The sequence below is a fragment of the Brachionichthys hirsutus genome, chromosome 17 (genome assembly GCF_040956055.1).
Source record: "Brachionichthys hirsutus isolate HB-005 chromosome 17, CSIRO-AGI_Bhir_v1, whole genome shotgun sequence".
NCBI classification, from domain to species: Eukaryota; Metazoa; Chordata; class Actinopteri; order Lophiiformes; family Brachionichthyidae; genus Brachionichthys; species Brachionichthys hirsutus.
The window spans coordinates 11,017,558-11,035,060 of record NC_090913.1 but is presented as its reverse complement, the minus strand read 5'-3'; the positions used below and the strand labels follow the sequence as shown (position 1 = coordinate 11,035,060).

The 17,503-nt window shown below is 48.6% G+C and overlaps 1 protein-coding gene across 1 annotated transcript; it reads right to left on the bottom strand.

Annotated features, from left to right (window-relative positions):
• Positions 1 to 722: 722 nt before the first annotated feature.
• On the bottom strand, positions 723 to 17,352 carry tmem131l (transmembrane 131 like). The gene is made up of 34 exons (XM_068751088.1): positions 17,229 to 17,352; positions 16,536 to 16,609; positions 13,941 to 13,984; positions 10,879 to 10,950; positions 8,750 to 8,873; positions 8,416 to 8,532; positions 8,207 to 8,311; positions 7,579 to 7,656; positions 7,225 to 7,378; positions 7,033 to 7,091; positions 6,848 to 6,953; positions 6,661 to 6,763; positions 6,433 to 6,577; positions 6,170 to 6,340; positions 6,031 to 6,097; positions 5,824 to 5,947; positions 5,650 to 5,719; positions 5,451 to 5,560; positions 5,282 to 5,351; positions 5,041 to 5,174; positions 4,699 to 4,841; positions 4,437 to 4,623; positions 4,065 to 4,250; positions 3,846 to 3,995; positions 3,226 to 3,763; positions 3,037 to 3,149; positions 2,786 to 2,955; positions 2,501 to 2,707; positions 2,357 to 2,435; positions 2,069 to 2,181; positions 1,851 to 1,983; positions 1,596 to 1,666; positions 1,383 to 1,516; positions 723 to 1,258 (listed from the first exon to the last, which is right to left on the bottom strand). The coding sequence occupies exons 1-34, from the start codon at positions 17,350 to 17,352 to the stop codon at positions 950 to 952; spliced, it is 4,584 nt and encodes a 1,527-aa protein (XP_068607189.1). The 3' UTR covers positions 723 to 949.
• Positions 17,353 to 17,503: the final 151 nt, after the last annotated feature.

The following is a 17,503-nucleotide window of genomic DNA, read 5'->3' as shown; positions in this document are numbered from 1 at the left end:
GCGACGAGGCTTAAATCAACAGTTTGGGAGGTTCCTGCATACCTGAGGAGAAATAAAAGCGTGGGACAGAAATAAGCAAATGGAATTAGCATAACTATTCACACTGAAATAACAAATTTTCATAACCTGTGATTTATATACATCCATTATGCTCACACTCATGCATGAATAGTTCCACAATCATCCAATAAGGAGATGCAATTTAATTTGAATCTTTTTAAACTCATTTAATTTCATATATTTTTTGTTTTACTTATTTAACTAGAACAATCATCCGAACCCAGAACAAATGGAAGAACCATCAGTGAGCTGGTCACGGCTCTTTTGTTGAGACCCATGCAGGATTCAGCACCATCTAGAGTTGAGAATGCTGACTACGACCAACTACACATCCCTCGACTCGAATGCAGCGCTTCATTTACACAATTTCTATCATCAGTGTCGGGCCTTTTAATGGCTGCTCTCAAGCTTTGCCAGAATCTGCGTACCTGGTTGTCATCATCGGGCCACTCCAGGTACGTCCTTGAGTTCGCGAATCTCCGAAGACGACAGAACATTTTCGGAAAGGTCTCTTTGTCGATGGGCTCCAACAGAATGTTTCAAATCAGACGTGTAAAACGTCGTTTAAATCACGGGCGTGCCGAGAAACAACAGGAAACGGTAGAAAGAGGATCAAAACCACAATATGGAACAAAAGAAACAAGTTCAAGTACAAAACCTTTTTTTTTATTTTCTATGATGAAAACTGCAAAACATCTAGAAAAATATACAACAAATACTTAATCTTTCACAACATTTAACATTTGAAAGTGGGAACATAAAAGAGAAGGAATATTCACATTTCCCCAAATAATGATAAAAGAACATTCACTTTTGTTTCCTTTCTTTTACATATGAATATTTTATATGTTTGGACTTTTACGAAGGTCTGCCTTTTTGTTTTTTGGTTTCAGACGTCTCCACAGTAACCGGAGTCGTTGGACAGTTGTGAGTTGGAGCTGCGGTTGGAGGGCGAGTTCCAAATGTCCAGGTTCATGTGTGGGCCAAACGGGTTGAAGCTGGAGTACTGGATGGGGGCGCACCTCCCTTCCGGCTCTCGGCCGAAGGGGGAATGAGGCGGGGTGATGGGGGAGACGGGGGGCATCGGGGCGGGCCGCTCAGGCTGGAAGTGGCTTCGGTAGGGCTCGCTCTGCGGCGTCCAGATGGATCCAAAGAGACTGGACATGGGGGAGAGGCTGCGGGTACCGGAGAAGTACGGCTGCCGAGGAGGAAGAAACAGACGTGTTAGCTGGGAAGCTCATTTTATGACTTAAATCCTTGATTCTGCTGAAAAAAAAGCAAGTAATGGTTAGAACCGTCTCGTTTGGCGGCGTGCGCGTCACCTTGCTGCCCACGCAGGCCACCGTGTCCCAGGTTAAGGGTGGTTCCTGAGGCTGTTCCTCGCTCCAGCTCCCCTGGCTGCAGCGGGCGTTTTGGCCCTCCTGACTGGGAAATCCACCGGGAAACGTTCCATGACCTGCGACACCAGCAGAACGGACGTGAGCGTCGCCGCGTGTCGGGAGTGCAGAGGTTAAACGGGTGCGGGAAAGCCGTACCTGCGTAGCTCCCGTCCTCGCGGTAGGTGTAGGGGCTGTTGCTCTGGCTGTTGGCGCTGTTCCACGTAAACCTGCAAGAAACGAGAGAGATGGAATACTTCAAAACGGCACGGTGAGCGGATTCGTCACCAAGCAGGTCCGTTCTGGGGCCGTTTACAGAGGGATGCAGTTAAATAACGCTAACAGATGTTTGCAGCCTGCGGAGTAGCACTTCTAAAGAGAACTGCTAAAGGCGTTAGCATTAGCAACAGCTACCCGTTGTACGACGCGGTGGTCGCCGGCTGAGGTATGTAGGGCAGGGCTTCTGTCGTGTTGTATCTGAACTCATTGGTGAGCGGGATGGATGGAGCGGACCACGTCTCTTCGGGCAAATACTGACCCGTCACGTCTGAGGGAACACAAAGCAAGCTTAGATTAGGCGCCGGCGGTAACGCACGCGGCTCGGATGCGTAGCGGCTTCGCGCTTTACTTACGCTGAACGTCTTTGTCCACATTTCTGTCCACTCCTGCAGCAACAGCAGCAAAGCTCGGGGCAAAGCAGGACACCGTGGGGTCGGGGCTTTGGCACGGGTCTTTCTGGTACAAGCTGCTCATGGTAATCAGAGAAAAGGCAACGCTTAAAAGGCAAAAGGTTCTGATATCGAAGAGATAAAATACTGATTTCACTTCTTCACAGTGTACATTAGGACGTTTACACGAGTTACTTTCATTGAATCTGCCGATGGCTGCAGTTGTCGTGTGAGCGTTTGTGCACTCCTCACCTCAACACCTTGTAGTTTGTGTTCATGGTCTGGTAGCAGTCTCTCTCTGCGGGGTAGACGCTGTACTGCATGGATTCCCCTTTAAAAACCACAAAGACTCAGCTGCGTCCCACACCTCGACAGTTCTGAGATGAGGCTCGTTACTTTTTCTGGACGAGGTAGTGCAGGCGTGTGCCCGGCCGTTGGGGTCTCGGTCTCCCTCCATGCTGCTGGTGCTGCTCCAGCTGCCCCAGCTCCCCCTGCTGGTTCTGACGCTGCCCGACGAGCTGCCGGAGTCCGAACCCGACTCGCACACTCCGCCGCCGCGGCGCTCCACGGTGCACTTGCGGCGAGGACGAGCGGGACACATACCTGCTGGACACCAACGAGGCCGGTGAATCTAAGTCCAGCCTTGGTTTTTGTGAGACAGAACCGTGAGTGGACGCCCACCGTTCTGTTTGGCGGGGCTCTCGGCGCCCGGTCCAGGCTGCGGGGCTTCTGATTTGTCGCCGTTGCAGCAGCGGTTCCGGTTGCGGGCTGCAGTGGCGTTGCAGTCACCCGTTTCCCAATCTGGTTCTTTCTCTCTCTCTGGCATCACGACCACATTGTGTTCCGGAGCACTGGGGCAGGAATGAGACAGAAACGATGACGCAACTCATCCTAAAGCAATAACATTAAAACAGAAACCACTTGACGCCCACCTGGAGACGGCGTCGGTCTTTCTGCGGCTCCTCTTTCCCCTATTATTTCCTGGAGCTGATCCAGGATCTGCACTCTGTGCTTTCTTTTTCTGGCCTTTCCCATCCTCTCTCAGCTGGACAGAAACACAAAATTGGGTTTGCACCCGTCTTTGTCGATGCAAGACAACGCTTAAAGGAACGTTGTCTTACCTCCATTCCTGAACATTCCCTTTTCTCGGAGTCGACCTTCTGGGCGTCGTTCTCCATGGGGCTGCAGACCAACAGGCCCGGTCTGGGTCCCGGACTCAGGGTGACGTTATTGGGGAAGCCAGAGGGTATTTCCGTGGGAAATATAACTGCTGCTGGCTCTCCATCGTCTACACGGCTGTGGGCGTCTTCCTTGCAGCACGCGGGCGTGTTTTTATCCAGCTCACTGACGAAGGCTGGCTCGTTATTGTTGCAGACGTCGGGGTCAGAGGTCAGGGGGCGGTCCGGCGCCAGGGCCTCGTTCTCCTCATCCACCGTCGCAGCACCGGCGGTCGCCGCGGACGGGTTGGACTTGTATTTGGTGTAATACAGAGAAACCTTGTGTTTCTTTTGCATCTGGGACGGGGCGACCGAGGAGCTTTTCTTCGAGGTTTGAGGGCGTGGGCCGGGGCTGTTGGCCAGGGCCGGAGAGCCACGCCCCTTACCTTTGTCTGAGGTGTGACACGTGTCCACGTAGCTTTTACAGCTGCCTTTCGCTTTACTGTAAAAGAGACGCATAAAAATACATATTTAGTACAAATCCATGTTTGTCTTCACGTAAACGGTAAAGAGCGTCTACACACGTCACTCCGTTGGGTGTGATGTTATTGACGGGGCCGTTGTCCCGGGGCAGGACGGCGTTGTGATTGCTCCTGATGCCGGGGGAGGAGAACTCGGTCAGGATGTACTGGGCCTGATAGAAGGCCATGAGGCACACACCGAAGAGGGAGAAGCTGAAACACACAAAGGGACATCGTCAGATCCTGTCAAAAACTGAACTCAGGTGACCTCAGGGTACTGACCACGTGAAGATGAGGGTGACCACCCAGAAGGTTTCCTCCCAGGTGGGACCCGGAACCACTTGGGCACACAGAGGCAACATGTGGTGGGGCAGCGTGACGTTGAGGGTGAAAGGAAAAGAGGTGCCGCGTGACGTCACCAGGGAGAGGTCCCGGATCACCCAGGACGAGGTGAAGTCCGGGGTGAACCTGGAGGCGCAGGCGGGAGGTGGTGAGAGACGAGGACGGGACAGGAAGGGAACTAGAGAGAGCTCAGAGAGCGGATAGCCCAACCAACGGCGCCACAAAACGGTCGAGAGTGGCTGCTCGCTTTTAAGTTAATATTATGATTGGAAAAAAAGGAATCCAAAATGAAAATAGAAAAACTGAACTTACGCGATGGTGATCTCAGAGGAGGAGTTGTGATCGAGGATGAAGGGGCGACACTGCAAGACCTCGAAGCCGAAGCCCTGACATTTATACCCGTTGATGTTCATGGACACGACCGTCAGCGGCAGCTCGCCGGCGTTCTCCACCTTGAAGCTCTTCCTGATGGCGAACAGCGGCTTGTTGGTGCGCAGGCCTGAGGGCAACAAGCGAGCAGCGTTCAGCCTCGCCTCTCGTTTAACACTTAAACGGGAAGTCGAAGCAATCTCACCGTCCCGACACTCCATCAGAGTCGACTGAGGAACGTTGAAGCGCAGCGAGGCTCCCGGACCAGGAAGCTTGCCTCCGACCCTCAGGAGCTCTTTGGCACCGTGGCCCCGGACCGTCTTCATGTCAAACACCGTCAGGTTGTTCCTGAAGCACAGATAAAACCCCAAACGACCATGACCAGAACGAACGCGGCTGGAAACGGCCCTTTTTCCAACGACACTTCCTGTAAAGTCCTGACGTGGAGGTCAAACCGCTTTGACCTGCTCTAAAGCCTCAAATCTTCCGCCATTACAAAGCCTAAAAGCGCTGACCCCCCCCCCCCCCCCGTGATAAGAATCAGTACCTGATGATGAGGATGGTGGTGGTGGCCGTGTGGTCGGAGGGAGTAAAGACCACGGCGACTTCTCTGGCCTCCCAGGGCTGCAGCAGGAGACGCAGGACGCCCTCTCGTCTCATGTCCTCCAGGCGCTCACCCGCCTGCAAGCGACAGCGTTGTGCTTTTAATTTAAGGAATCATAACCCTGAGAGCCAAAACGCAGGGACTACTTGTCATTTTATTTCCCAGGGACGTTCTCGGGATTTACCTTCGGAGGAGAGGCCAAGAAAGAAAACTCCGTCGTGTTGATGCTGAGAGAAAGTGGACTGATATTAAACCTGCCATAAAGAAGAAAGAAGAGGAGGAGACCGTTTGAGCTGGGATAATATGGAACACGCCGAGAACAATAAAAGCAACGTGTACTCTGGACAGCTTACCATTTGGTTAGGAGGTCCAGGGCCTCCAGGGGGGCCGGGTACAGGGAAAGGATTCGGATCTCCACAGAAAGCACCGAAGAGGAGGGATTCTTGAGTGTGAACGTCTTCACCTGCAGCAAATAAACACACGCGACCGTCATATAGATGAACCGTGAGTGCATACAGACCATCTTTAGAAGAATCGCTGCGTGTCGTCGACCTTGCTCTCATTGACGGGGGTAGCACCAAAGTCCAGAGGCAATGACGTCTCCGCAGGGAGCCGGGGCCACCTAAGCAGACGACAGGATTGACATGGAACGCTAACCGGACAGCCAACAGCAGGGAAACAACAGATTCCTGCATTCCGCCTCTCTCGTAATAATGGCCTATAAACCTGCAGGGCTGCTTGTCTTTGTGTCTCTGCCAACGAGCGCAGAGCTCTGCAGCGAGTTTGCTGTCGACGGGCCAGGACGAGGCGAGGAGGCCTGGGAGGAGGGAGCGCTGCCATTCGGTTCGACCTGACGGGACGTCGCAGAAAGCAAGTCAAAGAACGAACAATAAAAAAAATGGCCGGCCGTTTCATTTTGCTGCTGTAGCTCACCTGCTTCAGACAAACCAAGCGGGCAGGGTCTCCCGCACTCTCGTTCTGCCTCAAACACCACCCCCCCCTGCTGGCAGAGGCATCACACACGTTACCACACGCCACCGACACCCAACCCGACACAAAGCGGACGTTGAACCTTAAAAGGAGTCGACTGGAAGCAGAGGGGAACGTGCAGCGTTGTGCCCAGGCTGGTTCCTAGACTCAGCGTGGACAGCCGGTCGACAGGCAGGGTCCTGCCGAGCAGCCGGAGGGAAACAATATGCCAACAGCCCCGCGGAACGGTCAGCGGGCCCCTGAAGTTCATCACCTGACAGACAGGGGGCAGCAGAGAGTAAGATGAAGGCGGCATCGCCGGCCAGAAATCATTTGCAGGTTTGCACATCAGCATGTCAGACATACCTTCATTAATCTCTGCAGCCTCGGCGAGAGGCCGACGTTGGTCACAGTGAAGGGCAGGAGGAGAGAGTTGGTCATCCATAGATCCACGGTGTCGGCGTCTCGCTGCCTCACGTGGAACAGGCCGAACAAATCCTCCTCCCCGGCTCTACAGAAGACACCACGACGCTCAGCATGCCTACGATAGTTTCTAATTTAGCATTACTTTCATGTGAAATCGTAAATCTCTACCCTTGGGTGGGATGTAGTCCGAGGAATCTGTGGGTGCTCCCGGTTTCCAGAAGTTTTAAAGTGACGTGATTAACGCATTTCCTTCCATAGCCGGGTAACGATCCTGACAGAAGGAGAGTCACTATTAGTGATAAAGCACATTTGGATCAAACGCCGTCCCGCCATGATTTCACTGATGCGTTTTTACCTCTGCAGGCAAGTGCCGCCACTTGAGTGAAGTTTTTTGCTTCTGGTCTCAGGACAATCTGGTTGAATTCCAGGCCGGCCTCCACTTTGGACAGCACCTGCATGTTCTGGGGGACGGAAACCAACCGGTGAAAGTCTAGAAAACGTCCCCCTCCCGTTCCCATCATGTGGTAAACGTAATCTCACCTTTACATAGAGCTTCTTTGCTCCGGAATTTAGCATATAAACTCCAATTTTGTGTTCCCCTGCTGAAAGAATGATTAGAAAAATATACTGATTAATATATTAAAGAAGGGATGGGGTTAATTGATTATTCCCTTCGTAGTACAAAGCATTTACGGGAGCAGAGTTTGCCCTTAATGGCTCAGACAAACCCACCTACTGAAGCCTGTCCAGCGGCGGGGGCCACCAGCAGCACCACGATATGTTCAATGACGTAGGGTTTCAGCTTGTCCAGATCGGCGAGCCGGTCGCTGCGTGCCGACAGGTTAATCTGCACGCTGAGGCGCTCCTCGCTCTGCAGACAGGACCCCTGGCCCAGACGGGGAAGACGGAGCGATCAGGAAGCAGCGCGAGGACGCGTTTAAAGAACGCTCAATGGCAAAACGCATTGTTTTCTAGCCACGATAAAAGACGCAAGGTATGAATGGACAGACAGAAATAAGAGTCCAGTAACCCAGCACGCTGCAAAGCCCCCCCCCCCCCAGGTTTCATTTCACCATAAATAAGTACCTTAGGGTCACTGGACAGACTCTTGGGTAAGCTGCACTCCAGGAGTAAACCCAGTATCGTGACGTTGGAGGCGTCTTCCTGTAGCGGACAACGGTTGGACAAGACAGGGGGATCAGGGGCGCCGCGACGACCGACACACCGACAGACACACAAGTGAAATTAAACACGCCGACCTGATGATGAACCCTATGAGGAAATGCAGTATACGATGCTAACTACATGTTGAAACACTGTAACAGACTGTCATTTTGTAACAGCCGCCCCAACTTCCTGTTGCGGAGGCGTGAACTCCCATCGCCGCTTCTCGCACACCGAACGCCGTGGTTAACTCATAAAACACTTTCAGGGATTCTTGATTTGGTCAAAAATAGGTACACACACACACAAAAAAGAAAGTTTGGCATCATTTCAAAGTGCTCTTTTTTTCTTTAATACCCTGCGAGGAGAATTTACACTTCCTCCGTGCCGACGGCGGAATTATTCTCATCATTTTCATTGCCTGTCACACAAAGTCTTTCTTCCAAGCTGGCAGAAAAGGGGAAATCAACTGCTTGCAATGAGGAGACGTTACTTCACTGCCAAACTATGCGTGACCTGCACGAAGCAACACACACATTGAAGTACAGACCTGAGTTTGGGTCAGTTTAATGCTCTGGATGTGAGGGAATATCAGCAGACTGCCCTTCCTTTGGGCAGACTTTAATGAACCCTGGTGAGCGCCGACACCAAACACCTGGAAAAGAGATTTAGAGGTCACCGCTTTGATGTTTTGACTGGATCTAATATTTCACCACTATTATAAGAGAACGCGTCAAAAGACAGGATGACGGCGCTCACCTGGTACGACAACAGCCCATGGGACGATGTGTTTATAAATATCGTGTTTTCCACACTGCCCTCCTCGGACGGGAGGAAAATGAGTTTAAAAGACGCCTTCCCTTTAGGTTGGATCACCTAGAAGAGCGAACGTGCCACAATCAGTTCAGGCGGCACAGAGAAAGTATTTCCTGGGCGCACACACGTGTATATGTACAAATACTGTTCATACTGCTCCATTTAATGATATTCCATTTTATTAACCTGCCTCTGTAAATGTTCTATAGATGCAGCATGTAGGGAATTACATATACGGGTATATAACACACACACACACACACACACACACACTTACTCTTCTGTGAAAGAAAGGCATGTAAAAATGTCTGCTGGATGTAAACATCGACAGCAGCGTCACAGGAACTTCCTGGCTGGGGTTGTGTATATATATGGTTTCAGCTCTTGCCAGCCCCAGTGGCCTGGAAATAAAACACAGAACAGCATCAGAAATGGGGGGGGGGGGTTCTCAGTAGAACCTGTAACCCCGTATACGGGTTGATATTAATCTACACACGATGGGAAATAATTGTTCTTATTTGTATCCATATAAAATGTTAGATTAGCCTTTACTCCACCGTCGTCGTCGGTGTTTACACGGTGAGCCTGGTAATTCGTTCAGTCATGGGACTTGCTGAATAACCAGCAATCTACTTGCTGTTGATATAGTATTTATCAGAGGGAAATCATTTACCTCAGTCAACAGACACAGTGTGTGTGTGAGCGCCGAAAGTTTAACGCCACAAAGTAAAACCAGGAGGAAATAAGGAAGCTTCTAAAAGTCATTAGCGACAGCAATGAAGGGAGCTTCGTTAACATAGAAATGACCGAGCTGCAATGCATGCTGGTTGCACTACGACATGACTCACTCCTCAGACGTGATATTTATGTATGTAATTATATTACGACTTCATGTAATTATAGGTTTCAGGCTGCGGCGACAACAAAGTCGCCCCTTCGGTTCACCGGCCAGCCGAGCGTTAGCGCCGTTAGCTCACAGCTTATGTTATTGCATTGCTTCGTGTTTTAGAGTGGTTACTGGTTTTAATGGGATTTACACATACATCTGAAGCTTTCATAAAGCGATCCCAAATGGATTTAAACAAAAAATATATTTGTCCCACCAATAAATAAACCACTTGCATAGTATTTTGAGAATAAATCGGTTTTCATGTGCAGATTTAAAAATGTCCCTGAAGTGGAAAACACGAGATCTAACGTGCATAAAGGGATAAAGCGCTAATGTTTCAGGAACAGTCGTCACGCGCCGTTAACGGAGAAGCCAGCCTGGGCCTGAAGCTCAAACGTCTGCAGGGTTCCATTAACATCTGCGTTAATTAAAGTCACGTGATCAGAATTAGAATCGAGCAGGATCTGACATAACAACCTCAGACATGCACGCCCACATGCTAAGCTATAACGGTGTTCTGACCCTCGATTCTGTTGCAGATAGTTCTTTGCATGTGCAAGATGGAAATATTTGGTGCTTCAACAGAGGAGGAAACGTGGAATCTGGTTGAGGAGCGACGCCGCTATAATTAGCGCTGGTCAACGTTGCTCCCGAGAAGCACAAGTGCTTCTCTCTGCAGAGGAAGCCCAGGAACACGACGTTTTTCACCGCTTCCTTTCATTCCCAATAGTCATTTGATGACTTAAGTGTTGGTCGGAATGTGTTCCTATTTAGGAGGACTACTCGGGCTGTATAAAACGCTTGCTAACTCAACCACACGTGTGTGTTTCCAATCTACAACGTATCATTACCGTTTCAACTATTTCACACTTTCAGCCCAGCTTCTGCTGAAACACGCTTCCACTTCCTGTTTGTCAAGTGAGCGTTGGACTTTCTTCTAAAGCAAATGAACCTCATGCACAGGAAAAGTCAGATGCAAAGGTTTTTACCTCACCTTTCCGTGCATGGACCCGTTTAAAGGTCCCCATGTTGACATTGGGGTTCAGCCCAATATGCACAGACACATTTTTAAACACGGGTAGAATGGTTCATCCTAAAAAAAATAAATGCCAGCATAGCAGGCAGCTGTAACATGCTTTCACCGTTATTTTTTTTTTTTTTAACATTTATCTAAACGCCATTTAGCGACTTGCTTCCTGGCCTCCAAACACAACTGCCCCCCCCCGCCCCCCGCCACAGCGTCACATCTGATATCGGTGCCGTTAGCAGGGTGGTTTCCAGCCCCGGTGACCGCTGAAGGGCTCCTCGCGTGAAGCATTCTTCCCTTGCTATGACGTCACCATCTTTTTTTAAGTCGGGGTTAAATTAAGTAAGCAAACGACCGAGCGACGGCCAAATGAAACGCATCGCGTCACTGGCCGTGGAATAAAGAGTTCCATCTGCTGCAGCACGAACAGAATCACGTCTTCGCCTGTTAAGACATGTCGAATGAAAGTAAAAGTGAGAGCCGGCCTTACTGTGTCCCGAAATCCAGCGCCGGGGGCTGGAAATGCAAGGGCCTCCCACTCTCCCGTGTGTATGGAGAGGAGCTGGAGGAAGAGAACCACATGGAAAAAACACAATCATGAAACCACAGTACTTTAATCTCCTTACATTCAGGAAAACCATAAAAAAACATGAGCTGAAAACCACGAGCGTGCGGTTCATTGACGCCTTTGGCGAGGACAGTCCAGCCGACGGCCTTCCAGTGAATGAAAAATGACACGCATCGTTTCATTTGACCTTTATTTATCCAGCTAAAGCCGCCTGAGAACCAATTCTCATTTACAACGACGACCATCAAGCATAATTCGTATTTGATTCGGTGAACTACCATTGTTACGCCGTAATGCCAACGATCTACAGCAACGGACCCAATTGGGCCGATGTGGGCGGTTGGAAAGGAAGCAGAAATGTAAAAAAAAAAAAAAAGGGGGGGGTCAAAGCTGAGACAACAGAAATAAGCACGAAGACGGGCAAACTGCAACTCGACCTTCCTGCCGCTCAGGCTGATCAACCGCTGCTCTGCCTCCAAGCAGGCACAAGATGGGTCTGCTCAGTCAATACGCAAAACCACAACGTGCCCCACGTTAATCTTCACTGGTACAATTACCCCCCCACCCCTCCCCAAATGAGGCTTGTAGGGCATAAAACCTGCTGACCTGCCGAGCAGCAAGAGACATTTTAATTCACAAATGCGTGACAACGGCACTGGTAACGGGAAACCTCCAGGTATGAGCCCCGCCTCTGGCAGACATGTAGTTTCACAGTAAACATAAGCCGATAGGTCATGCGTGCACGACAGTGACATCATCGAGCGCCTCATTTCGACACGGTCGCATGTCAACATTCAGTGTCGTGTTTATTTGACCATTTACCTAAAACGACACGACTGCTGAAGCGATGGCGTTATTTGCGGAGCAAAACCGCGACCCAGAATTCCTGCCGTTTACACACACACCTGCTGCTCCGGCCGCGCATCGGTTATTCATTTACCTGCTCTGGTGGACCGAACAGCCACGCTACCTCGTGGTTCTAGCTGTAAAAAAAACCCAGCTCATAATATATGCAACAGAACCAACAACAACAAAAAGAGCTGGGAGTGAGCTGGACCTTGACCTAAGTTCACTTACCCCTCTGTTACGTAACCATTCGTCCCTCTCGTAGTTCGGTTTTGTTAACTCGTACCTCGTCAGACACTAACTTTGAACAATGACAGAGCACCCCCCCAAATGAAGGGTTGAATGTGAAGGTGAAATTAGGAAACAAGCCCTGATGCTGCAAGTGTAATTTCTGCAGCTTCACGGTCATAAACTGTAGCTGCAGAGCGCAGCAGTAAAAAACATTACGTGTGTGAAGCCACGACTTGCATGGGCTGATCAATGCATGCTAAAATATAAAGCTAAGAAACACACTGTGCTCTATGTTTTCTTGTAGCATCAGGTTCCTGCATTCCACTTTCTCTTTATTTATTAAAGGTTGAGGAGAAAATTTAACTTGCGTTAGCAGCTTAGCATTTACAGCGCTCTCAGGTCGACAGCTGCTGCCCCGAAAGGAAAACGTCGTCTCACGACACGCGTAGCCGCTGAGCCGCAGTGAAAGCGTTCTGTCCACCGCTACAGCACAGAAATAACAAAGCTATGTTTGGTGCTACCTGATCCCCTGGATCAAAGTCAAATAAAGGCAATGCTAGTTAGCAGCGGCCTCAGTGATGCCCCCCCCCCCCCTCCCGGGGAGAGGTTATGACCACTGCAGTCTAGGTCAACTGGTTTTCACAGGCCCTCGTAGAAACAAAAGCAACGCTGGAATATTTTAAACACACGATCCCGTAATATTTGTGTCGCTGCATACGAACACTGTTCCGCGTGACCTTTTGTCGTTAGAATGACGAGGGGAGAGTAAAGAAATGTTCTTGTTCAACTTGACTCCACGATTAGATATCATTAACCTTTGTATCTGCGGCCTGATTGGCTCTTCAGGCTGGGACAGAGTGATGGCAGGCCTGCCGAGTGGCCGATAACCCAGGCACGAGAGGCCTGAGAGGCACAACTCTAGAGGCCTGCGGGTCGGCCGGCACGAACCCGGCAAGAAGGCCCGCTCTTAGAAAAAGGCCATATTCCCGCGCTGTCCGGCACCAGCCGGCAGCATGTAAACCTAATCACATCGAAAATGAAGCGCATCACTCCAAAGCAGCACTTTTATTCAAATTTAAATAAAAAGAGCATAAGCCAGAGAGCTAAAATCCTACATCCCTTAGCAACACAAAGATAACCGGGCCGTTTAAGGTGTACTTGCCTCTCTGGAATGATAAACAAGAAGCAGCACGATGACACATATGCAATTTTGATTTTGAGACGGTGCGGTGTTCTTTAAAAAAACAACAACATGTATTTAATGTCAGTGAAGGAGAAAAAAGATGTTCCTGCATCCGAGCGCTTGCACAAAATAGCACTATATATCGCCACAGAGACGCAAACATGCATTCTCCAATCTCCACAGGAACAAATACAGCTGGGAAAGACAGAACTCGCCTCCTTTTTCTTTCAAGGAGTTCTAAAATTAGTCAGGAATTTGGTTCTGTGCCTCTGTAAGACACGCCCCCCCCCCCTTACCCAACATAAACAACACCGCCACCGAACAGGGGAGCACTTCTCGAAGCCTTGGGTACGAAGCCTACACCAAAACCAGACCACCTCATTTGCCTCGGTGTACACAAAACAACCCCCCCAAAAAACAGAAAACACGCAACTTGTTTTTCCGTTGCCTGTTCGCGAACCGAACCCCAACCACAGGCCAACTTTACGTCGGCGTCTTACTGTATAATTCCAGTCCACACGCAAAAGGAGAACACACTTCAAGGATGATGCCATGTAAGGTGATGTCAGAGTAAATTCACACCGTAGTTAATATTCTGCTACTCCCTGAATTTATATGCGACAAATGTTTGTTGTCTAATGATGTGTGGCGGATTAACATCTGGAGTTTGTGATTGTAATGAATTGGTAATACTTTGTGAATGTGGAGGATTGCTTCAAGGTACCTGTCTTCCAGCGGAAGCCCATCCTTTCTTTGTTCCGTCTCCATCTGGGGAAAAAACAGAAAACAAACTTTGGTCAAAAGAATAAATCATATGTTTGATTCACGTGGCAGCCTACAAAAAAAAAAAAAAAAAAAAAAAAAGGAGGCTCGGCCTACTGCCAAACAGGCTTTTGGCAACTCGGACGAGTTTCATAAAAATAAAAAAATAAAAAATTCAATAATAAATTCTAAAATGCATCTGCATTTGATTTCTTTAAATGTAAGAGGTTTTATTTTACAGGAAATATTATTTCACTGTAAATAAAACAGCATATCCAAGCAGAAACCTGGAGCAGCCTTGGGGAAACTAAAACATGACATCTTTTCCACCCTGGGTTAGACAGCAGGCAGCGGCTCCTGCCAGCGCTGGTTCACCGTGTTTCTAAGAATCAAAGAAATAGACATCCAGTTCTGTTGTCATGTTCTGCATTCAGGATTTCTGGATGAGTGATGCACATCTGAAGATTAGACACTATTAGACAGTCAATTATGCAGTTATACTACACACAATGTTGATACTGCATGCAAAAAAAGACTCCTGTATCTTCTATATACCTTGCGCTTCCTTTTAATCCCACTTTGCAGCACTAATAATAAATTTCATCCAGAGTTCAAAGCATCCTTCCATAAATTCAAGCAAATTATGATAAATCGGGGAAACTTGAAAATATCTGGAAATCAAATGATGATATAATATGAGCACACAATGTCATACAACCACTTAACCAGATTGAACAAATTCTATTCATTGTACTTGAGGAGAAAATGAACCAGATGACCCTTAGCTGGACTCTAATCTGTGGCGCTTGGATGAAACCACGATGTTTTATAATGGTGTGTAACCTTTATACATTTTTATTATGTCTGCAAAATGAATTTTAGTTTGACAATCACCTGAGGAAACATAACAGAATACTTAAAAGTACACATGAAAGCAGCACTGCACGAAAATCATCAACAGTCAGCAGCAGTTTGGACCCAAAGACCACTGAACCGCACCGTTGTAGGTTGTGTGCATCATGCATGGCCTACAGCTTTGGTCTCTCCAAACACAGAACATACGGTTTCCATAGGAACGATCCGGGGCCTTACGGGGCCACATAAAGCTTCACGTTCAAATAGAACCAATGCGGGGCATGACGTTAGGACTCTGAAAAAACTGCTGCGAATCCTGATCTGTCAGACGTTGCACCTTCTTATTTTTCAATCTGCAATCTAACTTGAATAAGTAAGAAGTTAAACGTGCACCTTGAAGAACATAGCGCTATGACGCCTTTATAGTAGTAACATCAGCTGCTCTATTGAGCAACCGTCTTTTAAATGTCTGTCCAGGTAAAGCAGCAAATCAAAGTCCACAAAGTCCTGGCATGTCTGTGGCTAAAGCGAGTAGAAGCAAAAAAAAAAAGAGATTCCGCTGATTCAGCACAGCGATGATGACATTCCTGTCGCTGCTGCAGCAGGTGAGACATTAAAGTGCAAGGAATATCCAAACGTAGAGAAGCACAAGTAGCAAATTGCATTTTAGGGTTATGACAGAGTCCGTTTACGCAACGCAAAACAAAAAAAGAATCACATTATCTTTAGTAAGGCTCGCAGTTTACAAATGAAGAGGTGATACGAGACGAAGCGCTCTGCACATAACATCCACCTCACGAGTCCGACAGTCGATTTGATTTATCACGAATCAGGACACTCCCGCGTCACGACCTTAAAGTAAACACGGGGCGCACCTTAACCCGACGACCACCGGTGATACGGAACAAAGACGCCATGTCACGCCCCGTTTCACACAGCTCGTGTAACGGAGACAGCCACTGCCTCCATCGCTGCCTATCTAAACATGACACCGAACAATGTCAACAATTCCGCCATCTGCCCATCGGCCTGCAAGGTCGAGATGAGTGGGAAAAACATGACCCTTTACTTTACAATAAAGAAAAACTCACTCATTCATTCTTAAATAAAAGAGCTCGGGTGTGATGCATCGCATTGTTCTTCCTGCCACGGCACCCAAACGGTCAACGCGGTTCCAAACACTAACAAAAGCCTGCAGAAAGTGCCACACCCCCCCTCAGGTAACGCGACAGTCAGCTGGTGATCTTTAAACATTTAACTGCTATGCTCTCGACTATTGTTCTTATTACAGAGGAAGTAAAACTCAAATCCTGGACATGTAGCATGCCAGTCAAACCGCAGATGACTGGAATACTGTAGCTGCCGCCCTACTCATGCTACTTATTCATTACGTGCTTTACGTGTGCACAAAACGTCAACATTAATTATGTGCAAAAGGACACGAGGAGGAGCAACATGGCAGGTGAGCTGCAGATCTGGTTTCATGTCATGTCTGACTACGGGCACTTATTCTACCACCATGTTTACACTGCAGTCTATTTTGTTTTGGTCATCTTAACAAACACAACTCAGCCACTTGGAGCTAAACAACAGGGATGCTCAAACCACACACGTGCTGATGCATCGGCTGCACACTGTTAGGTGATCGTGTTTCAGGATATAGATCATTTATCCTACTGAATGCAAAATGAATTGTGATTACCTGTAGAGGGACTAACGGGTCTGCGTCCTCCGGCTGCCAGACCTCGACCACGCTGGCGGACATCTGACTCAGAGCTTCGGGGGAACAAGAGAACAAGAGATGAAGGAAATCGGGCTGGATCCGAAACGCGACCGATTGGAAACGCGGTGTAGATATTTAAAATATAGATTAACAACCTGTTTCATCGTTAATGGTCACTATAAATGAATACCACAGACAAGTGGAGGAATTGGCAAGCTGACAAAGGCTACTTGCTAGCTGCTTGATTAGCAAGAAAGTTAGCTTTGAGGCTAACGAACTTGGGGACACGTCCCTCATCATACTGCAGCAAACACGTCTGTTTAATTAGCTATAAACTGGCGCTCTGCAATGTTTTACAACTTTATTATGGTGGCAAAAGCAACAAATGATAACACAATTCTAGTTTTATGATAACGTTAAGTTATCGCTTCGTTCGAGCAGGAGCGCAGGAAGCTAGCACGAACTAGCGGGATGACAAAACATTGGCTACGCTTCCGTTTGTAAAAAAATAAAAATAATAATAATATCCATAATTGGTGACATAATTTTTTTTCAACAACATCGATTTTTAATGCTATTCGGCCCGTGTCGCTCAGCAATCCATTTGAAATATAACACTTGCTAACTTAATTTTGTTGTTGTTGCTAACCTAACGTAGGGGTGAGTACAAACCTTGCAGCTGCGCCCCTCCGTGCTGCACGCACGGCAAAAGTAATTGTAGTATTCCTAGTAGTATATTGATCCACGTTTTCCTGTGACAGCGGCTGCCTTGTTGGAAGTCCCGTAGCTCCGCCATACCGCCCCTCGGCTAGCAGCCCACCTAATGCCTGTCGCTAGTCTTTCTCATCGAGCAGCAGGAGCTGCGGCAGCTCGCTGGCCCCGCCCCTCCCTCTCTCTGGCCCCGCCCCTCACGCGGACGGCGTAGTGCGGACTCGAGCAGCGCCGCT

Excerpts from the sequence above, each read along its gene's own strand:
- tmem131l (XM_068751088.1), bottom strand. The coding sequence starts at position 17,352 with ATGGCGGAGCTACGGGACTTCCAACAAGGCAGCCGCTGTCACAGGAAA. Across the intron at positions 13,985-16,535 it reads ACCCGTTAGTCCCTCTACAG|ATGGAGACGGAACAAAGAAA; the intron begins GTAATCACAATT and ends TTTTTTCCCCAG. Across the intron at positions 3,150-3,225 it reads GGGAATGTTCAGGAATGGAG|CTGAGAGAGGATGGGAAAGG; the intron begins GTAAGACAACGT and ends GTTTCTGTCCAG.